The sequence below is a fragment of the Peromyscus maniculatus genome, chromosome 5, assembly GCF_049852395.1.
Source record: "Peromyscus maniculatus bairdii isolate BWxNUB_F1_BW_parent chromosome 5, HU_Pman_BW_mat_3.1, whole genome shotgun sequence".
NCBI lineage: Eukaryota > Metazoa > Chordata > Mammalia > Rodentia > Cricetidae > Peromyscus > Peromyscus maniculatus.
Genome location: NC_134856.1, coordinates 71,594,808 through 71,620,577, shown reverse-complemented (window position 1 = coordinate 71,620,577; position 25,770 = coordinate 71,594,808). Strand labels below are relative to the sequence as shown.

The following is a 25,770-nucleotide window of genomic DNA, read 5'->3' as shown; positions in this document are numbered from 1 at the left end:
TTTGTTCAATGCGTTCCCCAGAACATCTGGACTAGCCACAGAGGGAGCAGCAGCCTGCTTTTCCCTTGAGAGAGAAGCCGAAACAGCTGGGGCGCATGGGCAGTTCAGGGGTTCCTTGTGCTCCTTAGAGTCTCAGAGTCCAAATGGGGTGGAGAAGCATCCTCTGGCCCATCTAGGGATCCACAGAGGTCCGCAGACGGCTCTGTTGCGGGGGTGGCAGCACCCCTGTCTACAAATCATTCTTTCCTGCCCCTATGGAATGGAAGGGGAGGGGCCTGCTGGCTGGCTGCACGGGCCTGCCGTTAGTTATATCCTTTAGATTTGTTCCTGTGTTGTGTGGAGTGACAGGCAGGAGCTGCTAAGAGGGGGCTGTTCCCACAGGTTGGGTCGTGTCAGAGCCCTTGGCCTCATATTTCAGCAATCCCTGCTCCGTTGGCGCTGATAACTTGAAAACTTACAGCAGCCATAGAAGACTTAATTGGGCTGGAGAGATGGTTCAGCATGATAGAAGAGGACAGCAAATGCCCTCTGCTGGTCTTTCAGGTATGCACAGGCTTGCACACTCACATATCCGATACACACAGAAAGACAACCAGAACAGTCCAACCCGAGACCGGAACACAGGAGACTCTTCCTAACTTATGAACGTGTTCTGGTGGCGCTGCCATTCAAACCCTGGGCCTTGAACAGCCCAGGCGATGTTCCATCTCTGAGCTCCCCTCAGACTTAGTGTGCCCCTGAAAACAGGGTTTGCTGTGTTGTTCAGGAAGGCCGTAAACTCACTCTGTACCCCCAAGCAAGCCTTGAATTTGCCATCCTCCTGTCTCAGTAGTGGAGATTATAGTCCTGGATGACCAGGTGGGTCCTCCTTTATGAATATTTGTACCTAAATAAATGGCCAGGATTATGGGAATAGCCATGCTCGATGATTTCCTCCGGTAAGTAAGATCACAGGATGTTGCGGGGTCACAGAAACTTCTAGTTATTTGCTGTGTAAGCCCACTCCTTGGGCCTGGAAAGGTGGCTCAACTGTTAAGAGCACTTGTTGTCCTTTCAGGGAACCTAGGTTTCTCTCTCAACACCCACATGGTGGCTCACAACCATCTAACACCAGTTAGAGAGGACCAGCGCCCTCTTCTGGCCTTTGTGGGCACTGCACCAAAGTGGTGCACATACATATGTACACAAAACATTCATACACATAAAACAAACATAAATCTTTAAATATAAAATGAACCCATTGTCTGTATTCCCTCCGCTAGAGCACTGCTTGAGTTTTCTACAAGACCTCCACCTCTTAGTTTTCCAGAAAAATCCTCTTAGGAATCGAGGGGCTCTTCTTCCCCCAGCATGGGTACCCCCCTTACCTTAACTGGTGGCACGCTCTTTTGTCTTTTACAGACTTCTGTATTTTTATGTTTGAAATGGCCAAAATATGTCCCTTCTGCTGCCAAGACACACAGGTGACTCAAGGTCATAATCCAGCCCAGCGGCCAGCCAGCCATTGTTCTCCACACATTCCTGTTCTAAATCAATGTCCAATCCTGCTTGAATGGGCTGTAAATTGGGTCAAGGTATGGTGGGCAGGATGACCATTGTCCTCTCCCCCCTGAGATGATATGGGGCCACAGATTAAAATGTCACACCTTCTCTATTAGCTACTGGGTTCTTTTCAGATCTCTAAAAGAGTGGGGGCAAATATTGCTTAGATTATTTTCCCATCCTTTTTGTGTGGACATCGTGCCTCCCATTTTCACTTTCTGGGAAATTTGCCAGCTTTCCAAGGACTGGGTAGTGAACAAAATAAATATTTGTAGGTAGTTTAAAAGGAGAACAAGTTTGTCGGATGTAATTCTGCCCATCCAAAGAAAAGCATTTTAATTGCCCTTTGGATGTTTTTAAGTAATTAACTTGAGCGACTCAGAAGGTCGATTTACTAGGTGGCTTTTCAGATTTGTGCTCAAGAGGAGTATGTGTGTGTGTGTGTGTGTGTGTGTGTGTGTGTGTGTGTGTGTGTTGTGTGTTGTGTGTTTGTGTGTCTGTGTTGGGGGGGGAGGAAAGGGGTCCAAAAAAGTGAAGGTGCGTGAGTAAAAACAAAACAAAACAAAGGGTTTAAAATCCAGAGGTTAAAGTCCTGATAAGGAAGTGATTGAAGTCGACCGGAGAAAATTACAATACTTCTTTATAGATGCTAATTAGTCCCCTACAGAGTTGGTGTGTAAAGCGTTTATTTCACAACATTTAGCATATACTTATCTTTAAAAAAGAAAGAGAAAAACTTTTAAAGAGATTTTGCATAACTTTGGGGGGATTCAGCCGTTCGCTGCTTATTCCTCAGCCTATCTGGGGGGCCTATTGGGCTCCTGAGATTCAGGAGGGCTGGGCCTGGCTTGCAACAGCAGTTCCTGTCCCTACTCCTGAGTGAAGTGTTTGCCTCGTCCGGGGAAACCCGGCAGGCAGCGTCCTGGGTCAGCAGAGCCGTCACCTGTTGGGCGGCAGAGGCGGGGACAGCCGCCGCCTCCAGGGCACAGCCCCCAGTCCCGGCGACAGCAGGCGGGTGGCGGACGCTCCGGGACCCGCGCCGAGAGAGGCCGGGCGCTGGAATGCGGTCTTCCCGGGCGAGGGAGACTTTGCACCGGAGTGGAGACTAGTTGGGGTGGGGTTTCGCCGGTCCCCTCCGCCCCACCCCCGGGCCCCCTTCCAAGCGCTTTCTGCGAGCTTTCCGAACTGCGCTCTGAAGTTTCCAGAGTGAGGAGCCTGGGCGGCCGGCAGGGACAATGGAAGAAAGCGAAGGCCAGAAATGTGAGCCGAACCTGCCTCCCTCCGCAGACAGCAGACAAATGCCCCGTAAGTAACAGTTCTCAAAGATGGAGTTACACGCACGCTGCTTAGAACTGGAGACCGGGAGCCTGGCGCCACGAACATTCTATTTCTTGGGGTGTGTGTGTGGGGGGGGGGTGCGTTTTCAAACTAAGCCCAGAGCTGTGGTTTCTTGGCTCTACTTTATATTGTGGCAAGACTTCCTAGCCGTGGAAGAGGTGGTGCATGGTGTCAAACTGATCGAACAGTGAGCAAGCAGTTTGTGCGGGATCCCTAAGCAATGACAAATGAATCGCCCGGTAGCAATTTGATAATTTCCCAGTGCTTCAGGAGGCTCTGAAAGGCAATTTTGCGCCTACGTCCGGGGCGCAGTGGTTCCATTCATTGGTTAGGAGTTTCCATGGGGGCAACGTCTTGAAGGATACAAAGTTTTGCAGCGCTTTAGAGTTAAATTGGAGTTTAAGGATGTTTTTGTTTTGCAGATCCCAATGGCAGGGGAGCACTTGAGCATCTGGATGATAGATAGAACTCTGGGGCTTTCTGTTTAAATGTAAAAGTTGGGAGTTCTTAAAACAGCTTTCCTGTATTTTCTCCAGGCAGTTTCTTTTTTACATTGTGTTTATAATAGACTTGTCTTTTCCGTAGGGAATTTCCAGAACCTTATATAGTTCCAAATAAATCTTACCGGGAGGGTGGGTGGTTGCAGACGGTGATGCTGGCGCCCATCAGCCCTCCTCACTGTGTAGGCTGTCCGGGCACCTACCACACAATCATGAACCGCCCCCGCCCTACCCGTCCAGGTTCATGCAGGGGCCAGTTAGTAACACAAAGATGTGCAGGAGTGCCCTGAGCTGTGCACGGCAGCGCGTGGGAGTGGGGATTGTGCACAGGGGAAAAGGTGTGTGTTTTTTAAAATGAAAAAAAGGAAGTAGCACATGACTCATCCACACTGAAAATGCAAAACCAAGCCAGACAGAAGAAAATACAATTAGGAGAGAGAAATCCCCCAGTGAACTGAAAAGGAAGCCCGTCTCTTAAATGCTCAGTGAATCCCTGAGCCTTGGGGCAGCAGTCCACTTGTCTGAGTGGCACAGCATTTAATCTCAGTTTGAGGGTCCCGGGGTTGGTGGCGTCCAGCCTAAGGCCCCCAACTCACTCTCTTTTGATAGGATGGATCTTCTTACAGGAACTCAACCTCTAGGCCTGTCCTGAAAGAAACGACCCAGATTCTAGAAGGGGCAATTAGAACAGGAGCAAATTTAAGAACCAACTCTGAAACAACCGGAGTAATTCATTGATATTTCCGAGTTTGGGGTGGTCAAATTCCGCACTTCGCTTACTCATCCACTCCATGAATATTGAACTTTTGTTGTAGAGCAGTCACTGTGCCAGCCGCTGGGGATCCAGCGATGCCAAACGCAGACTGAAAAATACCCTCCTTCATTGGATTGACGGTCTAAAGGGCCAAATTGGGGTGGGGTGGGGCAGAGGCAAACAATGAACAAATAAGCAAAACTACGGAGTGTGTTAGATGGCTGGGATGCTGGAGTTAGTAAATAAAAACACAGAGTGCCGGAGCTAACTTCGAGATTCAGAGAAACAATGGGTAACTTTTAAAGCATAAGTACTTCTTAAATATTACGTGGGACAGACATACTAAAAATATTTTTTATGCTCCCAAGCTTCATATTTTACTGAAGATCCTTTGTTTTATCTGGTGATTCTGTTATCTAAAAATGAGGCTATAGGGGAAAAAGGGGGAGAACAAGGGAGTGGGGATGAAGTCCTAAGGAATATCAGAACATCGCAGAGGTGACTCTGGAGCGGAGATGACCATAAACCAAATCCACAGCCTGAGAGGGAAGAGCAGGAACCTGCGAGGCGGATGGGAGGCTAAAGGGTTGAGAGGTCACCCAGGCCAGATTCTGTAGGGCTTGTGGAACTGCGGGAGGTCTTTGGCTCTTCCTTCATGGGAGGTGAGGTGCCGCTAGCCAATTGGGCTTGCCTTTTCTTTAATAAAATTAATTTTAATTAATTAATTTGGAACCCTGGGAGTGAGCCTAGAGTCTTGAGCATCTTAGGCAAGAGCTCTCTACCAGGGATTTTTAACAGGTACTTAGTGGGCTGGGGTGTTGTGTGGTGCTTAACCCAAGTGGATTGGGGGAAGGGCAGAGAGGCCTGTTAAGGAGGCTTCTGAAGGAAGCCAGGCAAGAAAACCAGCCCATGCTGCTTTAGGCTAGATGGTGATAAGCAGCAGGCGATAAGAAGAAAGCAGATTCCTGACGCACTGAATGCAAAGCCAAAGGAATCTGCTAAGATCAGATGTAGCGTTGAATAGAAAAGAGGGGTCGGAGACACCTTCAAAATATTTGATCCAGGTGGCTGGAAGGATGGAGTTGCCTTTACCTCAGAGGGAAAGCATTTAAGAGGAATAGATGAGGGGGAGGGGCCGGTTTGGGTTAGGGAAGCAGAATTTCCTTAGGCTGTGTGAGGATTGAGAAAAGTACCAGGCATCTATTCAGGTATTGGTCAGTGGGTTGCCAGGAGCACTGGAGACTGAGCTCTCTCCTGTGACTGCCTCTGTGCTGAAGGACCCAGGCACCTAAGAGCTAAGGTTATACCTAGGCACTCAAGAACTGACAGGTTAGGGACATTGGGAGAGGGAGATGGGAAAATAATAAAAGGAGGGTAAGAGTCCCAATTAGAATTTCAAGATTTGATTCCGGCTGAGTCACGTGTACTCCATTGGGCTGTGTCTGACTTTCTTAGGATGAGCCGAAGGAGTGGGATCTCTGAGGCCAGCGTCACCTGCAATGCCACGTGTGTGTGTGCACGCGCATCAGCCGCCACTGTGCTCTGCTTTATGTCTGCATATGTGTCTGTTTCACCCAGTTACAATGTGGGGTTCCTGGGCCAGGACATGTCTCACTCACCTGTGCACTCCCAACATCTCACGGAGTGCTAGTCTCATAGAGGGACACTTAACAGTTCCTTAACAATTAGACAGAAGGCTAACGATGCCACCCCGGGGACTGTGTTTTATCAGGCGACTGTATACAAGGAGACTTTGGGTGATCATGTAACTCATTGTTCAAGGCCAGATGCCTTTGAGAATAAAAGAGAACTCTATAAATAATTTCACTGGGCAACAGTTGTAACTCGGAGCTGTTTAAGGAAGGTGGGGATATTGGGGACAGTGACATCGCCATGGCTTAGGGGCTTCCTAGTTTTGTTTTTTTTTTCTGCCCCTGGTGTCTTTTATCTGGGAAGATTTATATAACTCTGGATATGTACCGTTAAAAAAGAGGAATATAAATCCAACATTTCCTGGTGCTAAATCATAAAGAAGCGTATTTTAAAACAACCCTTTGGAACTGAAGAGATAGCTCAGTGGCTAAGAGCATATGCTGCCCTTCCAGAGGACTTAAGTTTGGTTCCTAGCACCCATGTGGAGAAGCTCACAACTGCCTGTAGTTCTTATTCCAAGGAATCCAGTAGTATCCTCCTCTGGACTCTGAGCAACTTATTCATATGTATAGACATATAGTTAAAATTAAAAACAAAATCTTTAAATAAACATTTTAAACACCAATTAGCTATAAAAGGAAGTTCTTTGTTTTTCTTCTCTTCCCCCCCCCCCTTTTGAGACAGGGTCTTACTATTTAGTTCTGGCTAGGTTGGAACTCCTTATAGAGAAGACTAAGCTGGCCTAGAACTCACAGGGATCTGCATGCCTCTGCCTCCTCAGTGTTGGAATTGGGACTAAATGCATGTGCTACCATGGCTGGCAGAGTGTGTATGTGTGTGTAAAATTTGATCATTTATTAAAGATGAAAACAAATTTTCACACTAACATGAATGTGCTTGTTTATTTTTATATAAGGATTTAAATCTTGGCTGAATATTAGATCCAGAACATCTTTAAAACTTTTCAGTGTTGATGTTTGATTTTATAATAGTGCTGAGAGTATCACTCATATGTACAAATGTCAAAAATATGTTTAAAGCCCTTTCAGAAATTGTGGAAATTTCTGTCCCAATTCCAAGTCAATATTTGCTGAATGATTTTTTTTTTTAAAAAAAAAAATGAATTTCAAGTCAGTATCTCAAACAGCAATCTTTTAAAAAAATCACACATTCCAAGATAATACACGTTGAAGATGCACTAATTTGATACTTACGTGCTGAAGGCTGACAGCAGAGAGCTATTTCAAGTTCTTATTTTCCATAATTAAACCATTCTTTTTCTAGAAGAGCAGAAAGTTTTGCAGGAACAGTGACAGCACTGAAATTCAAAATATACAGTAATTGCATCCGAGCTGCAGTGTTTCCAGGAGCCTTGGCTGGCAAGTTGTGGCATGGTGGCAGATGCCACGTAAAACATGCATGCTGTGTGTTCAGAACCAAGGATCCTGTGAAACAAAATGCCACATGCTCGAGCGCTGCCGGAAGCCTCCCAGATTCATTAAAGCTTGATTTTTGTTTGTTTCGTTTTTTACTCATGCAGCCCAGGCTAGCCTAGAACTCTGTATGTAGCTGAGGATGACCTTGAACTCCTGATCCTCCTGTCTCTACCTCCCAAATGCTGTCCTTACAGGTGTGCAGCCACCATATCTGGTTTTACATGTGTTGTTGGTGTACTTTTTAGTTTGTATTTTATGTATGTGTGTGTGTGTGTGTGTGTGTGTGTGTGTGCCTGAGTCTATGAACCACTTGTACCATGTGTGTGCCTGGTACTTGGCAAGGTCAAAAACAGCATTTGGAATCCCCTGGAATCAGGGTCAGAAGCATGTGTGAGTGGCCATGTGGGTGTGGAGAATCAAACCCAGCCTCTGTGAGAATAGAATGCTCTTAACCTCTAAGCTGTACCTTCAGCTCCTGATTATACATACATGGTTTTGAATTAATTTGATGTTTGTTGCACGTTTGGAAACCCTTCACTGTTGCTAATTTTTTTTCACAGCTTCCATATTTAGTTTTGTGATCCCCCATAAGTGCACAGTGTAAGAAGCTGTGTGCATTTGGCAGAGAAGGCATTTGGTAGTTATTGGTGGAATTCATTTGAGATGAGGTCTCATGCAGCCCAGGCTGGCTTTGAATTAATGTAGCTGAGGCTGGACTTGAACTCCTGCCTCCTGCCATGTGCTGGGTTATGGATGTACATCATTATGCCTGGCTGTTGGTAGAATTTGAATCTGTGTCTTGTTTCCTTTGGAGGCCATGGGCTCCTAGTATGATCTCCTAGTATGATCCTTGGAATATTGCCCACAGCAGGAGCTCCTGTTCTGGCTTCTAAGAGTTTCTTGAGAACTCTGTGCAGGGGTCCATCCACCTGCTTGCCCCTTCTGGCCACTGACTGGCAGCCTCCCATGGAGTGCTAGCCTAGGGAATGGCAGATATTCAGTCTGTGCTCTGAAACAGCCCAGCCAGTTTCTATCCGCATATCTTCTTTCCCTCTTCAAAGCACTACCTGACACTCAGATTGTGGATTAGTTTGTTGACTCTCAAGTCATGTTGTGGATGCTCCTGTTCGGGGAGAGATACAGTCTACCTTGATCACTACTCCCCCAGCCTCCTGCTCCCTTTCAGTGTTTGGAACAGGCATTTCATCAATATTTGTGTGAATCAACACAAGAATGCTTTTCCGGACCAGGGAGCAAGCTGTTCTATTTTGTATGAAATCTATACCAGGAATTGTTTTTATCCTTGACTTTATTTTTGAAGAAATGTATGTATGTGTAGGAGTGTTTGCCTGCATGTGTGCCTGTGCCCCACTTGCCTACCTAGTGCCCACAGATGCTATAAGAGGGCAAGGATCCCCTGGAACTGGAGTCACGGGACAGTTCCAGCTGCCCTGTGAGCTGCCATGTGGATGCTAGGAACTGAACCCGGGAAGAGCAGCCAATGTTCTTAGCTCCTGAACTCTCTCTTCAACTCCCCCCCCCCCATTTATTATTATTATGATGATGATGATGATGATGGTGATGATGATGTGAGTGTGGGTGTGCCTTGGCCCGTGTGTGGAGGTCAGAGGACAACCTTGTGGGGTGGGTTTTCTCCTTCCACCTCCATACAGCTCCCAGGAATTGAACTCAGGTACTCAGGCTTGCACACTTTCCCCTCTGAGCCGTCTTGCCAGCCCACTGACTTCCATTTTCAAAGTCTTTTTAGAGGGAAGCAATGGCCTTGTTTCGCTGTAATTCCTGTGCAAGTTTGTCTATGGTGATGATCTTTGTAATACTGACAAGAGAACTGGAAAACTGAGGGACACTGAACTGAGCATGTGCGTTATTCAGGCTCAGTGTTCTTGGTGGCTTGATTTGGTCAGGGTCTATTTCCTGGTCACACACAGTAGAATCTGATGTTCCTGAACAGCTTCATCTCTTGGGTGGCCCTTCTGTCCTGTCAGCACACGATCCATTTGGAGGCTTCTCCTGGATCCTTTGCATTCATCCAGCCAAAGAGTAAAGGCAGAAACCCTGTAAAATTATTTAGGAGGCCCACCACAGCTGAAGGTATCCCTGTTACTTCTGCCCATGTTATACTCACTGGAATTAGTACAGAGCCCCAGTTAGTAGGAAGGGTACAGGACGTGTAGTCTGCCTGTGTGAGCATGCAGGGGATGTGTCCATTCCAATACATTGAGCAGAGGTTGGCACAGTGCACCCAAAGGCTTCACAACCGGGCAGCGACTCCCTGAGCACAAGGGCTCTCTGGCAGTTTTGGAAAGCTCCATCTTTCCTAGTGTGATGGCACACTGGCTGTAATCCCAGCATTTGGACAGTTGAGACAAGAGGTCAGCAAGTTTGAGTCTGGCCTGCACTACATAGATACTTTATTTAGAACAAAACAAAGCAAAGCAAAACAAAACAAAAAAACCCCTAAGCTAACCACTATAAAGAAGTGAGGAGGAACTAGAGATGTGGTTTAGTAGGTAAAATGCTTGATTCACAAGCATGAGGACTTGACTTTGGGTCCCCAGAACTCATGTAAAATGTTAAATGTGGTGGCATTTGCCCTTCATCTCAGCCTAGGAGGTGGAGACAGGGGGACTTCCCAGGTTTGCTGACAGCCAGACTAACAGAATTTGATGAACTCCCATTTTTCTGTCTCACAAAGGTGAGCATGGTAGAGGAAGACACCTCACATCCATCTCTGGCCTCCACATAAGCATGTACAGATACTCACATTCACATACCCAAGTGTGCATACACCACGTGCAAACACACACACAAAGGAGTATATGAACTACCTAATATATAGCAGGGTGTGTGTGTGTGTGTGTGTGTGTGTGTGTGTGTGTGTGTGTGTGTGTTGGTTATTTGAGACAAGATTTTGTGCTCTATTACACAGTAGCTCCAGCTGACCTGGAATTCACTATGTAACTCAGGCTAGCTTTGAACTCCTACCTCAGCCTTCTGAGTGCTGAAATAATAGGTGTGAGCCATTGGACTCCCTAACCTTGGTCAAGAAATACATTCTCAGAGAAGTTTAGTTCAATGGTAGAGTGCATATTTAGCTTGTATGTGCAAGACTCTAGGTTTAATTTTCAGTACAAATATAAAAATTAAAAGCAAATAAGATAAAAACAAAATAAATATCCCTGAAAGATAGCTGCATTAATGCTGGTTCCCAGCAGGTTGTGGAGTACCCCAATGATGCAAAGCCCCAAATCCCTTACTGGGTCATCTGACTCAGCCAGAGTAATCCAAGCATGGCAAAGACACCAGCTCCCCTAGTCTAGCCGGTTGCCTGTCTGCACAGCTTGCTGTGTGGACGGCTCCTTTGAGATGCGTGGCTTCCTATACCCCTCTGCCTTTTTGTATTCACCCTCCCTGGACCCTCTCTACTTTCCCCGTCCAGGATGTCCAGGATGTCGACACATCCCAGCTGCAGTCCCTGGGTCTCTGAGGAGCAGCTCTTTGGCCTGCTTAACCCTCCTCCTGCCCACTTCTGCTCTGGAGAATGTTTAAGGGCCGGTTTTCCATTGGAAGCTCTTGTTTGCTCTTTGCCCTGCTGGAAGTGGGCTCCCTGGAAGAGCTTGGGAGGGGCAGGAAGAGGAAACAGGGCTGCCTTTCAGCTTTGCTGAGCCTTGTCTTCAGGCTACAGCTTCACTACTTTGTTAGACAAGGATTCCCAGAATAGCAAGCAGCCAGACACACCCATATTTACATCTTAGCACCAAAGTTCTTTGCAAACAAGAAGGAGACCTGCCCTTCTGTTTGGCTGCTTGAGAGTGCACCCTTGTGCTTTCTTTATTCATATGGAGAAGAAGGATTTGGCCCACTTGGGTCTGACACCTGACTGTGACTTTGCCTGCTCCTTCTCTTGTTTATGGGTGCCCTGACTTGGGTTTTAGGCTCAGCTAAAAGGCTGCATTCTCTCCACATGGCTGCAATAGTCCAGATGTCATTTCTCCTTCAAGTGTGTGGCTGGCAGCTTCCAAGAGCAGAGGAAAAGGCCTAAGTAAGTATGAGGAGGGTGAAATGGTTTTGTGTGGACAGTATTGGCTTGTTCAGGTGCTGGTGGGGCCCGGTGCTGGGACAGAGGCAGATGGGACCCATGGGGCGATGGGTGAGGGTGATAAGACAAAGGTGGTCTCTGTCTGCCAGGTGGCCAACATAAGCCTTTCTTCTTGCTGCTAACTGTGGGTACTGTTTCCATTCCTTTTCTCCATGGCATGTTCAACCTTGTTAGGCAACTGGAGACATTATTAAAAAATCCACAGGAATGTGAAAGAAATAGAACACCAGTGTAAAGTTGATGCAACCTTCCCCATGAGAAGTATCAGGAAAGGGAGAGAGTTTAAAGTCCAGGCAGTGGGATGAAGGAGAGATTAATGTCTACTGTAGGGTGACAGTGACCTTAAGACCCTACTTCTACCTGGCTTCCCAATTGACTTCAAGAAAGTGGGAGATGCCATAGTCTGCAAGGCTAAAGTGTTCCTGTTGTCCTGGCCTGCTCTACTGATCCCTAGATGCAGCAGCTCAGCTCCTGAAGGTCTGTGAGTCCAGCAGAGTGTCTTCCTCCTGCCTGTCTGACTGGTCACACATGATTGTTTGTCCGTAAGGTTGAATGTAGATGTGTGTGTTTCTGGCCCATGTAAAGAAATAGCCTTGCCAGAGATTCAGACTTGATCATTAAGCTAGCTGTCCTGGGTAATTTTTACATGGATTATTTTAATGTAGTTGAAACCAGTCTTGAAAAGCTACAGGGCTCTAGCGTCCATACAACAATTTTGGCTAATACAAAATACATGTACAGCCCACCCCCCACCCCCCACCCCACACACACATACACACACAAAATGAAGCTGAGCATCTTCATGGTATGTGCTTCTCGGCCTGAGATATGAACTTTCTGCTCTTAGCTTTATTTTTTGTTGTAGTCTTGTGGCTCTGACCCAGAGCCTTTCGTATCCTACCTAGAGTTTCATCTCTAAGCTGCATCCCCTGCCCTGCGTTCTGCTCTATGTAATAGACTCTATGACTCCTGTATTATTAGGGAAGATATGCTGAAAGAGGAAACTGTGGTACAAATTAAAGACATTATTACTTAGTAAAGATTATTCTTACTAAATAAATAAAACTATACTAATCCCTCACTATCTTTTTAACCAAACGTCTGTCTTCTCCCTCTTTAAGCTCACTGCTGAAACTAGTGGAAGTTGATAGTAACTAATTGAGCTGCTTTCCTCCCTTCCTTCATCAGTGTCTGATGGAGATGCTGTCATGAGCTAAATAATGAGAAGTGGGGTGTACACAAAAAGAGGCGCTCTCAGGACACACATTCTCAGGAAGACGAGAACAGGAAAACCCGCCAGAGATGAAATATTTCCCATTCCTTGCCAGAGGGACTCTACACTTGGAGATCTTCTGTGTTCAGAGGTCTCCAGGCAAAAGAGGGGGTAACCGTGGTAGGGTGTTGGTGCCCTTGCTTTTAGGGAGCCTAAACTATGGACACCTGCTGCTTAAAAAAAAATTACTAACAAATAAGTAAATAAAAATTATAAGGCTGACTGGTGGTGGCACACACCTTTAATCCCAGCGCTTGGGCAGGCAGAGGCAGGCGGATCTCTGTGAGTTCCAGGCAAGCCTGGTCTACATAGTGAGTTCCAGAACAGCCAAGGCTACATAGAGAAACCCTGTCTCAAAAAAAAAAAAAAAAAAAGAATTGCTGTTATTAGAGGCGGGAGGTATAGTGCCTGTAGAGGTCAGGGAACAACAACATGCAGGAGTCGATTTCCTTACTCTTCTGTGTGAGTGCTGGGGCTGGAACCCACGCCGTCAGGCTTAGTGGCAAATTCCTTAACCCACTGAGCCTATTTTTCGAGAATGACTGTGAGGATTGGTCATGATGGTACATGCCTTTAGTCCCAGTACTTGGGAGGCTGAGGCAGGAGGATCTCTGTGAGTTCAAGGCCAGCCTGGTCAACATAGCAAGCTTCAGGCCAATCAGGACTACATAGTGAGAGACCCTGTCTCAAAACAAAACAGAACAAACTCAAGGAAACAAGCAAAAGACTGTTAAGATCTGTGTTCTCGAATCCTTGCAGCGTCTCAATGTTTGTTACTTTCATCCCCATCTTAAAAAAAAAGAAAGAAAAAAGGGGAAGGATGATCTTTGTACACACTTTGAACCCTAAGCATTAACCTTGTGAGTCCTTGTTGATCTGTTCTAAGGATAACCTTGTGAGTCCTTGTTGATCTGTTCTAAGGATAAGCTACGGTGGCTCTGAAAGGCCAGTTTAGAAGCAGTCTACCTAAGTCAAAACCATCAAAACATGCCCATGGCTCTTCCCTGGCTATGTGTGTTTTAGATAAGGTCATTTCTGGAAAATGTGGCTTCACCTTTGCTTTATGACTCCCCGACTATTACCTCCCGTGATGCTCCCCTTGCCTGGCTTTACTAGAATGGAGAAATGGAACTTTCCAGTGGTTCACTGGTGCCAGCTGTCTTCTGAGGGTTCTACAGCTATCTTCTTCTTGGTGCTGAACCCCATGTGTCAGAACCATCTTCAGATTATAAAAATTTTAAAATCCTGTTAGTAGGTTGTAACTATAATGGAAAGTATACAAATAGTCAGAATTACTGGGGTTGCCTCTGTCATCATTACAGACACAGGGGCAGTTACCTGCAAACAGCTAGTCTGGCCAAGCTTTCTCATTTGTAACAAACTCAATGACAGAAAGAATTAAAAAACATTTGCTACAGCATCTATAGTACTTTTTTTTTTTTCAAATTTCTTCTGATTGTAGATTTTTTTTCTTATTCTTGCAGAAAAAAAAAAAAGAACAACAGCAAAAATAAATTCTGTTAAGTTACATTGATTCATTAGCAACTGCCACAAACCTCCTTGGTGTTCTACAAATGAGACTACTGTGAAATCATTCATTTGTGAATTGCACTGTTGTTCTTCATCCTGCAGAACAAGGAAAAAGCAATCTTCATGTAACATCCCTGGAAGATGCAGCATGCCGCCGACCCAAGGAACGCCTCTCTAATGGAAACACCCGGGCTCAGGTTTCCAAGCCTGCCCGAAATATCCCACGGAGACACACGCTAGGTGGGCCCCGAAGTTCCAAAGAGATCCTGGGGATGCAAACGTCTGAGATGGACAGGAAGAGAGAGGCGTTCCTGGAGCATCTAAAACAGAAGTACCCCCACCATGCCACAGCAATTATGGGCCACCAGGAGAGGCTGAGGGACCAGGTAGGAACACACTGTCAGTTTTCCTGGTTTTGCTCATTCATTAAAAAAAAAAAAAAAAAAAAATATATATATATATATATATATATATATATATATATATATATATTTTAAAAGTTTATAAATTTATTCACATGTGTGTACATAGAAGTGTCTGTGGGAGTGTCTCCGCCACATTTGTGTGGATAGATGCAAACCTATGCATGTGCACAGAGGCCAGAAGGGGGCGTCAGGGGTCCTCGGCTATCATTCTGCACTCATTTTGAGGAATGGTCTCTTCCTGAACCTGGGGCTTGCATTTTCTCAACTAGCCTGGCAGTCTGCAAACCCAAGTGATCCTCCACTCTGGGCCCCCTCAGAGCTGAGGTTACAGGCATGCACAAGGCGCTGAGCCATCCTTCCAGCCCACCCAATCTGCTTTGTTGTTGTTGAGCTTAGAACCCAGAGCCTTGTTTATGCTAGGAACACATCCCTACAAAGCTCATTCATTGTTTTCTGTCTTTTTTAAAGAAAAGATTTGTTCATTGTTGTTGTTGTTGTTATTATTATTATTATTATTATTATTATTATTTTACTACTACTAATTATTATTATTGTTTTGATTTTTGTTTGTTTGAGATGGGTTTTACTGTGTAGTCTTGGCTGGCTTTGAACTCTTTATGTAGCTCAGACTGGCCTTAAACTTACAGAGTTCTACCTGCCTCTGCCTCACAAGAGCTGGGTTTAAAGGCATGAGCCACCATGCCCAGCCTATTATTATTGTTGTTTGTATTTATGTGCTTATGTGAGTGCCTGAGTTTATATGTACTGCCTGTATTCAGGAGCTTACAGACACTAGAGAGGACACGTGTGAGCTGCTGTATGAGTTCTGGGAACCACACCTGGGTCCTGTCCAAGAGCAGTCCACCATTCTTAGCCCCTGAGCCATCTTTCCAGCCCTCACAGCTCAATTTTTAATGAGCAAGATGACCTTGGGGTTCAAAGTGACAAGATGGCTTAGTGTTCCTGTCATGCAGTTGTTCCTGATTTCCAGCTTAGCTACAGAAAAGATTTGATGTGAGAGCTGAGAGCACTGTCCTCCTAACCAGTATAGCAAGAGAATAGGGGGTCTGACCCAAGAAGAAGGCTCACACACCATGCAGTTCTCTGAAAAGGAGCTTTCGTTTTTAACCACAAATGCATCTAATGCATCGGGCATGAAGGATCTTGTTTTCTGAGTGAGACATGGTGCAAATGTAATTCATCCCAAGAGCACTTAAGTGCCTGGCACAGTGGATGAGTGAATGAATGAATGAACACAAAAATCTGTAAGTACCTGCCAAGGCAAAACGGAGCATCCAAGAATAAACTTGTGACAGGCTTCTTTTCTTCAAGATGACATCAGGCTGTGTGCTGCTGTTCTTTTTGCGTCTTTCATAGAAATCACGGATGTTTTCTTTTGCATCCGTTGCTTTCTGCTGTCTTCAGCTACCTGTTTTCTCCTGTTATCTCGAAAGCCACACAGATATCACCCAACTGTGGCGCAGGGTATTATTGTTCCTGGGCTGTGTGCAATTACTTTTTAGCAGACTGAGCAGGTTTGCGGTCACAGGAGATGTGCGGCTTCCTTGAGGCCCTCACTGGCCTCTTATCAGATTGACCTTTGAGGCTGGAGACTGTAGTGAGGAAGCAGGGAAGGCTCAGCCTGTATTCCAAGTGGGTGGGGAGCAGGTAGGGGGAGGACGCTACTGACTGGCTGACTCCAGGGACTAAGACAGGCTCAATGGTGGCAATCTTCTGTCTTGCCAGTTAGTGGCCACAGTTCTAAGTCACTCAGCTTTTGGTTGTTCATAGAAATGGGTACTAGCGTCATCTGGTACAATTTCAATCCACAGTTCGCCCTTAGTTCCTTTTCTCCCTTAAGTTGAACGTTCTCTAAGGTTTCTATCTGAATGCCTGAAGTTGTGAAATGTGCTTTCTTTTTCACATTGGCTTTTTTTTTGTTTTCCTCTTTGCATTGCAAAAAGGCAGACTGTGGCCTGCAGAGAGGAAATGGGGAACCTCGCTGATATGAGGATGGACCGATGACCCACTCCTGTGTACTTAAGGAGCGTTACCTTTCCTCTGAAGGAGGCCTGCAGCATCCATGTGCATTGGAGCAATGGGCTATGTGCTTCCTTCTCTTTATGTGGCTATTTTGGGAAATGCAACATTTGATAGAAAACTACTCACAGGGAAGTAACTTAAACTGGAGATGCTGGGATTCGAACCAAAAGATGTGTGAACTGGGAATCCTTGTTTATTCCACTATCCTAAATGATAAAAGTCATGGCCTGTCAGTCTGCTTTTTGTTACTGTTGTTTGTTTCTTAGACCGGGTCTCACTATGCAGTCCTGGCTAGCCTGGAACCCCTTATGTAACCAGGCTGGTCTTGAACTCACAGGGATCCCTCTGCTTCCTGAGCCACCATGCCAGGCCCAGGGCTTATAGGTTTAGGGTAGACACTTGAGACACGCAAAGGGGGCGGGGGGTACACTCGAGGGGGATGGAGATAAGGACCGGAAAGATAAAAATCCGTGCTAAATGGGAAGGGAGGTGGGTTAGTGGCCTCAGGCACCGATCTCCTCTTCCCAATAACACCTCTGCTGGAGCTGCAAGGTGACCTAGCAGCTGCTCTCTCCTGATGTGAACGAATGCCATGTTCTGTGTCCGCCTCGTTTGTTTCATGCTGATGGTTCAAAAGCGTGGAGATTTTGAAGGCCACATCTGTGTGCGCTCGGTCTGCTCCTGAGGTTCTGTGAGTCCATCCCACCCAGCCTACCAGACAACAGAGAAGCCTTGGAGGGCCTTGGGAAATTCCTGCAGACACTACCTCATCTTCTGAGTTTGCATTCCTTGTCTCCCACCACCCATTTGCACTCTTCCTGCCATCCTTTGTTCATCGACCCTCTGACTGTGGGTTTTCCTGTGGAGGAAGTCAAATAACACCATCTGATGCGCATCTCCAGACTCCGAGACTCTTAAGTACCAGCTGTTCCTCTGTGGGCTGTGTTCCTGGCTGCCTCTCCAGCATGGTTGAGAGAAAGAGAGAATACCAAGTCAAAAATGATGCATCTGGCATTGTATATGATAGCTTGGGAGTAGGAAAATCTAGGAATCTTCTAATTCCTTGGTATCAAAAAACGATGAAAAGAAGAATGTGCCCCTGCTTCAAAATCTTACTTGAAGTGCTGAAATATTCCTAGTAGAGAATTTTAAATTTAGGTTTAATTTTTAAAAATGTATTTTCTCGTGTGTGTGTGTGTGTGTGTGTGTGTTTGTGTGTGCATACAAGTGTGGAGATCAGAGATCAACTTTGTGGAGTTGGGCATTTCCTTCTGCCTCTATGTGGGTTCCTGGTAGAGAAGTTAGGTTGCCAAACTTGTGTGGCAACACCTTTGCTGGATGAGCCAGCTCCCTGGCCATGCATTAGAGTTTTTAAAACCATGAATGCGTTTTCTTGACTCTCTACTATTGAAAAGCTGAGAGATTGCGTTAATGTCCCTCAGAGTCATTAAAGTATGCAGGTGACCACTTTGCAGCATAATGTGTATTTGTATAAGGGTGGCTCCGCCCATTTCCACCTCCCTCTACATTCTCAGGCCTTTTCAAACAACTACTTATTTACTTAGCTATTTGTATGTGTACATACACACGAGGGTATGTGAGTGTACAAGCATATGTGTGTGTGTGGGGGGGTGCCAGGACAACTTGGAGAAGCTGCTTCTTACCTCCACCTTGTTGAGGCATGCTTCTGAGCAGTTCTCCCAATTATACTGTGATTATAGGTGCTTGCCACCATGTCAGACTTTTTATGTGGTTGCAGAAGTCACTTGCACTTCGACCCCCTGAGCCATCTCCAGGCCCTCTTGGGCTTTTCCTTTTTGATTTTTTTTCAAGACAGGGTTTCTCCATGTAGTTTTGGTGCCTGTTTTGGCTTTCACTCTGTAGACCAGGCCGGCCTCGAACTCACAGAGATCTGCCTGGCTCTGCCTCCCAAGTGTTGGGATTAAAGGCATGCGCCACCACCGCCCAGTATTTTTGTTGTTGTTGTTTGTTTGTTTTTCTTTCTTTTCTTCCCCGCTCCCTCCCAAAGCTGTGGACTGAACCCAAGGGCCTTGCGCTTGCTAGGTAAGCGCTCTACCACTGAGCTAAATCCCCAACCCCCTTCTTGGGCGTTTTTAATTGTGCAGGGCCATTAGACAGGGAGTCCCATTGCCTGGCTGTGGAGGGTGGAGTATGGTTGGAATGCAGCCTTCACTATAGGCTAATTGTAGGATTTGGCACTGATGACTTGTCTTTTTCTCAGTCAAAGCATGGTGAGATCCAGATCATAGCACCAAGCAAGAGCTGTTGGGAGCATCTTCCCATGGCGACTCCTAGCATCGTTCTCTTCCGGTTCATGGCCACCTCATATTTTGAAGACTTTGTTTGAAATCCTTGTTTCTTTCGAGCACAAATGTTTCGGTATTGGAGGAGGTTTGTTTATTTCCCCGTTGTCAGTGAACAATTTTAGTGTATTTCAGAAGCTTGTGTTTTTCAACTCTGACTGCTCCTCCTGCTTCCACTTTCTGAAAGCTAAGGTTGCAGTCGCACGTCATGATACCTGGCTGAAGCTCGGACTTCTCTTGCATTAAAACAATCAGTTCCGTGGCTGGAGAGAAGGCTCTCAGCAGGTCATAGCGCCGGCTTCAGTCCTCTGCTAGAGCAGTGTGTGCTCTCGACCCTCAAGCCATCTCTCTCGTCCCGGAAGAGGAGCTCTTCAGAGACAAGCTCCACTTAAAACTGGCAAATTAAAGGCATTTTGATGCTAGCTCTCTCAACATTCACAGAACACCATGATGGGTGTTCATAATAGAGAGGAGAAAACACCCTCTCTGTGTAAAACAGGGAAACAGGATGAACGGCTCTGTGGACATACAGTATGGATGGGAAAGGGTTAAAGGTGCTGTTCACCACCTTGGCCAAGCCTTGTGGGGGTAGCACATACCTTTAATCCCGACACTCAGGAGGCAGAGGCAGGAGTCTCTCTGTGAGTTTGAGGCCAGCCTGGTCTACTGAGAGAGTTCCAGGACAGTCAGGACTAGAGGGAGAAACCCTGTCTTGAAAAAACCACAACAACAACAACCACCATAGCCATGACCTCACTTTGAAAAAGAGGAAGCATCCCCTATGGAAGGTGGGGTTAGTTGGAGAGTACACTTCTGATGACTTAAGGGACTTCAGTCTGAGTCTCAGTGCCACAAACTGATGAATGAGGTGACAGGATTTTAGAACCAAATGAGTACCACTTTTGTTTTGGTTTGTTTTTGTGCAGAAAACATTTAATGTCACACACCAGACTAGAGAGTACATACTCTGCTGATTTTTCTCGTTTGCCTACTATTTTTTGGTAGCCAAGTTGTAAGAAGAAAGGGTGCTGATAGGAGATGTATAACTAAAAACTCATGCATTAGTCAGTTTAGATCAATCATGCTGCGTAACAAATAGACCTTGTGATTCATTTGGGGTGTGCTGTGATTCAGCACAATAGTCTTTGTTTTTTATACATACAGAGGATGTTGGTGATTGGCCCAATCTCCGGAGAAGCCATTCTTACACAATGACTTAGTAATGCTGGCTCCTTCTTGTGGGGATGCTGTCTCAGTACAAGCTCTGCCAGCGTGAGTAGGCACGAGGTTCAGTTGGGATCCTGTTGGGATCCACCTTTAACAATTTGGAGAAGGAAAGGCATCATGGTACGCAGCTGCGTGGTCATGAACATTGGGAAAATGCTGCTGCAGTCAGAGATACACCAATAAATGAAAGGACTGTAGTGTCATAACCAGATCACACATCGTAGTCAAAGGGTCTATGTTAATGAATGGTGAGTTTGTGTTTCATGAGACACTAATGGTTATATAAGCAAAGAATATGATAGTACTTAAAGAATCAGTGTGAAAGCACTTCCTGGAGAAAAATCTATATAATCTTGAAAAATCTAAAGGCAATGAGCATGGCTTTAGTGTCTATATTCAGACAGAATGAAAAATAATAGTGAAAGTGTGAGTGGAAAGGACAGTCAAATACTTAAGAGTTATGATGCTGCTTAATGAATAAATGAAGGAGTTAGTTTGCAAAGCTTCCTGGAGGGCTGGCATTTTAAATTATGACATAAAGATTTTTCATGTACCAGTTACCTAGCATGTATGAGGCCCTGCCTTCAGCCTCCGGGAACACGCACATACACACTCACTGCCAAGATTGGTATTCAGGGACTGAAAGGACTTGGGGACTAGTGAGGTGTTGTGGTCGGCCAAGTGCTTGCCATACAATCATGAGGGTTTGGACTGGGATTCCCCAGTACCTATGTGAAAGACTGGCTGCAGTGGTACACAGACCTGTGACCCCAGGAGGCAGAAGGATCTGTATGGCTTGGTGGCTGACCAGCCTAGTCTAATTAACAAACTCCTCTAGGTCTGTGAGAGACCCTGTCTCAAAAAATGAAGCGAAGGTGGACAGGTGGTGGTGGAAGTCACCTTTAATCCCAGCACTCAGGAGGCAGAAGCAGGCAGATCTCTGTGAGTTCAAGGCCAGCCTGGTCTACAAATTGAGTTTCAGGACAGAGAAACCCTGTCTTGAAAAACCAAACCAAACAAATAAATAGATAAAGTTAAGGGTGATTGAGGAACATACCTGATATCAACCTCTGGTCTCACATGAATGTGAGGGGGGTTGGGGGAAGAAGAGGAGGAGGAAGAAGAAATAGAAGTGAAAAGCCTAACAATTCAGGGGTTACTATTTTGCTTAGAAAATTCCACTTGGCATTCATTGACCATGATACAGAAGGAGAAAAGGATTACTAAACAGGGATCACTTTCAATGTGATACTTAAGTGGTTGCTACCCTCCTCCACATTAGCTTTACTTTTTTTTAAAGATTTATTTATTTGTTATGTATACAGCATGTATGACTGCAGGCCAGAAGAAGGCACCAGATCTCATTATAGTTGGTTGTGAGCCACCATGTGGTTGCTGGGAATTGAACTCAGGACCTCTGGAAGAGCAGTCAGTGCTCTTAACCTCTGAGTCATTTCTCCAGCCCAAGCTTTACTTTTATTTAGTGCTGTAGGAGAACAAGAGAGAACATCTTGAGAACAGCCCTATGTTAAAAGCTCGGTGAAATTCCACTGGAAAGCCTGTTGAAGAGTTCAGTGGAGTAGGTGGGAAGTCAGGAGAAACCAGAACCAAAGTTTAGCTGGCTGTGCAAAGGCAGCAAATAGTCACCAGCAGAGTCTAGAGAGAATTGACAGCAAAGGAGATAGAGAATCTTGAGATTGAGGGCTCTAGAAATGACCAATATGATTCAGTCTGGAGCATAGAGGCACACTCATTCACAAATACCAGCTTGCCTTCCTGTTTGTTGCTGGTTAGGGATTCTTCTTGGTTTTTTGCTTATCTGTTCACCTGTTCTTAGAGTCATCCAATCCGATGGTTAATTATTATGGACAGACACACTGAGCACAAATTTGGCATTATACACCAAGGGTAAATCCCAGTATCTGCCTGCCAAGACTAATTTTTTTTAGTGGGAAGAGTGTGAATTTTGAGGTCTGATGTGAGTTTATAGATGCTGAGACACTCTTAGCTGCATGATTGTGGGTGAGTCAGTCATGTCCTTGAGGCTTTTCTTAACCATAGAGCAAAGCAAATAATGCTGTGTTGGTGAGGACAGGATGAGGTCATTCATCCCCATTGCTGTAGATGCTGAATACATGTCTGAACCCTTCTTGGTAAGGAAAAGATAGCAATAGTTAAGGAATTTCTAAATTGCAACCATCCAGCCTAGTACCCAGTCTGTTGACAGAGGAAAGAAAGTTTCAAATTGGGGGAAAATCCCTGGTTATCAAAAATAAAATGACTGGTCTGATCTTTGAATATGCTAATAAGCAGAGTGAATGAACCTGGGGTGATGTTTTAGTCAGTGCTCTATTGCTGTGAAGAGACACTATGACCACGGAGACTCTTATAAAGGAAAACATTTCAGTAGGGCTTGCTTACACTTTCAGAGGTTTAGTCCATTGTCATCATGGTGGGGAGAATGGCAGCATGCAGGCAGACATGGTGCTGGAGAGTAGCTGGGAGTTCTACATCTGGATTTATAGGCAACAGGAAGAGAAAAAGCCACGGGGCTTGGCTTGGGCTGTTGAAATCCACAAAGCCTGCCTCCACTGACACTTTCTCCAACAAGGCCACACCTCCCAATCTTTTCAAACAGTGCCACTTTCTGCTGCCCAAACACTCAAATCTATGAGCCTGTTGGGACCATTCTTATTCCAACCACCATAAGTGAGAAATTTCAGGCAGGTAGATGTGGAATGAGCGGTCAGTGTTGGGACAGAGTTGTTTCTAAGTGACAGAGTGCTTGCCTGGTCTGAATGAGGTCGAATAACTAGCAATGTGCAAAAGATGAGAAAGAAGAGAAGACAAAGAAATACTGACCGCTTACAAAGCCAATTTGACCCACACATTTAACACTTAGGGTCTCGTGTTTTATGAGAATTGCATTTGGAAATGGTTCCATGCACCTCAAAAGCTTGAAGATCAGTGAATGGAAGGAGCTGTTGGGGGGTGGGGGAGAATTTCACACTGGAGATCAGAATTTGAATGCAGTCTCAGAAGGATGAGGGAGTCCTGTTTTCCATTCACCTGACCCCCAAGGCCTCACCTGTGGCAAGGATCCCGATTAGATGGTGTTCTTCTGGAGTGGGGAGGACCCGAGAGATGATGTTGGGACAAGAATGGAGGTGGCTACCTTATGACCAACCTAAGAAAGGTGGAAGTGGCCTTTGAAGAAGAACGTCAGTGGATATAAAGAGAGGGAAGCCGGGTTGTGCTAACTCAGCCTTGGATGCCAGCAGAAAGTGTGGGTCCATAGACCTGGGCCAGGGTATGGAATCAGACTAAAGGCAAAGTTGGAAAATCAGCTTTCAGCACTGTGTGAGAGGGATGATGATATGGGATTGGTAGCAGCCTTAGTGTCCAGACAGACCAACAGTGATAAGGTCCAGGGTGGCAGCTGTGGTCTGGAACGTCACCAGAAGTACGTATTGACATACCAGACATTAGGAAGGAAAAGGAGAACCGTGAGAGACTGGAGGAGGACAGAGGTGCAGAAAGGGCTGTCACAGGCTCAGCCGCAATAGATCCAAGGCCTGATTTCAGAAGCTGGGAATGGTGGCACACGCCTTTAATCCCAGCACTGGGGAGGCAGGGGCAGACAGATCTCACTGAATTCAAGGCTAGCCTAGTCTACATAGTGAGTTCCAGGAAAGCCAGGGCTACACAGAGACCCTGTCTCAACCACCCACCCAAACCCCCCAAAAAGAAAAGACCTGGTTTCAGAGACTAGAGAACTGAGAAATGGCTGAGTTGGTGATGATATGCTTGCTGTACAAGCTTGAGGACCTCAGTTTGGATCCCCAGCGCGCGCGCACGCGCACACACACACACACACACACACACACACACACACAGCAGAGCATTGGCTCTGACAAGGGCTCAGTGAGGAGCAGTGGTGGAGATAGAAGGAGCCAGTCAGTCCATGAGCTCCAGGCTCAGTGAATGACCCTGTCTCAAAACATAGAGGAAGATACCCAGAATCAACCTCTGACCTTCACATGTGCACACACACGCATATGCGCATGCATGCACACCCCAACACACACACATAAACATACTCACAGACACTACACACACAGTCACACACAAAAAAATGAAAGGGAGTTTAGAAGTATTATTATTGGTAATAGTGAGAGGACAGAACTGACATTATGGGTTCTGTTGCTGGGGATGGGTTGGGTGGGGAAGCATCGAGTCCGGAGCCTGTGTTTGGACATCATTTGGAAGCATCTCTTTGCAGCCTCCCAGACCTGCTCTCCCACAGCCTTACTGCAACCTCACTTTGCCTTCTCCTCTCCGCCAGCGTCTTTGGCTCATCAGGTGTGCTCTTTCTCTGACTTCCCAGTTCTCTTATCTGTGGTTTTCCGGGGGCACCCACAAGCCTGTCTTTGTGTAAGGGTGAATCTGAGCCTTGCATGGTCTGGGTCTATGGGATGAACCTTTGAACTGAGGGGTTGATTTTTGAGAGTGTGGGGCAAATATAAGCAGGCATTGCCCTGCCAATTCTTGCACCAAAGAAGTATTTTTGCACAAATGGAATGTACAATGATTTGGTTTCATGAGCATTTATTAGCATTACTCCTAGGTCAGTGATGCTGCTCAGCCAGCATCAAGATGCTGAAGGGTGAATAGGTGTGATAACGACAGGAAATGGGGTGTGAGAGAAACCAATGGCCCGAATGTGCTGTGAGAGTGGTGAGCTTATCCTTTATTTTGTGTCCATCTTGTTTTCCACCTACTCTATATCTTTGTTTCTTCCTTTCTCTGTTTTCAGATATTTCATTGGAAGCAGAATACTCTCCTGTGCAAAAGCATGCTAAATATAAAATGTGTGTGAAGCGTTACTGTTTAAAGACGGGCATGAACATCTCCCACCTCCCTGATCCTTTCTCCCAATACTCCATGAAACATCTGTATTTCCTTCTAGTTCATAACAGTCAGATAAACTAGTAGAGAGCAAATATTTTCATGCTTTCTCTCAGGTATATATTTTTTTCTATTATCTTATCAAGAATCAGTTTACATTTTCCTTTTCTGATAACCTGTCTTATTGTTTTTAGTGTCTGTCTTAAATAATATCCTTTCCTAGTTTTTAAGAATTATCTTGTCTTTTATAATGTCTTTAAATGAGCTTAATTTTTAAAAAGCTTTAATTTTGTGTACATGACTGTTTTGCCTGCATGTATGTATTTGGAACATGTGTTGGCCTGGTTCCCATGGATGTCAGAAGAGGGCATTGGAGCCCCTGGAACTGGAATTACAGGTGGTTGTGAGCCAATATGTGGGTACTCAGAACCCCAGCTCCTCTGCAAGAGCAACAAACGCTCTTAATCACTGAGCCATCCCCCCACCCCAAGTTTACTTTTTAATAGTATTTTCATTTGTTTATTGTGTGTATATGCGTGTGCATCATGGCGTACATGTAGAGGTCAGAAAACTAATTGCGCAAGTCAGTTTTCTCCTTCTGCCGTGTGTGTTCTGTGGATCAAACTCAGGGGATCAGTGTTGGCATCAGATGCCTTTTCCCATCAGTCCATCTCACCAGCCCAAAATGAGTTTAAAT

At 45.6% G+C, this 25,770-nt stretch overlaps 1 protein-coding gene across 22 annotated transcripts in view; it reads left to right on the top strand.

Annotated features, from left to right (window-relative positions):
- Positions 1–25,770, top strand: part of Kiaa1217 (KIAA1217 ortholog) — a 796,433-nt gene that overhangs the window by 492,920 nt on the left and 277,743 nt on the right. For 14 of the 22 annotated variants that reach the window (XM_076572610.1, XM_076572611.1, XM_076572599.1 and 11 more), the window contains one exon: positions 14,249–14,532. In XM_076572610.1, coding sequence (XP_076428725.1) covers positions 14,419–14,532 — 114 coding nt within the window. In that variant the 5' untranslated portion in view covers positions 14,249–14,418. Of the gene's footprint in view, positions 1–2,505; positions 2,848–11,031; positions 11,287–14,248; positions 14,533–25,770 lie in introns of those variants that run through there. The other 8 variants (XM_015997455.3, XM_015997449.3, XM_015997454.3 and 5 more) reach the window with 6 other exon arrangements.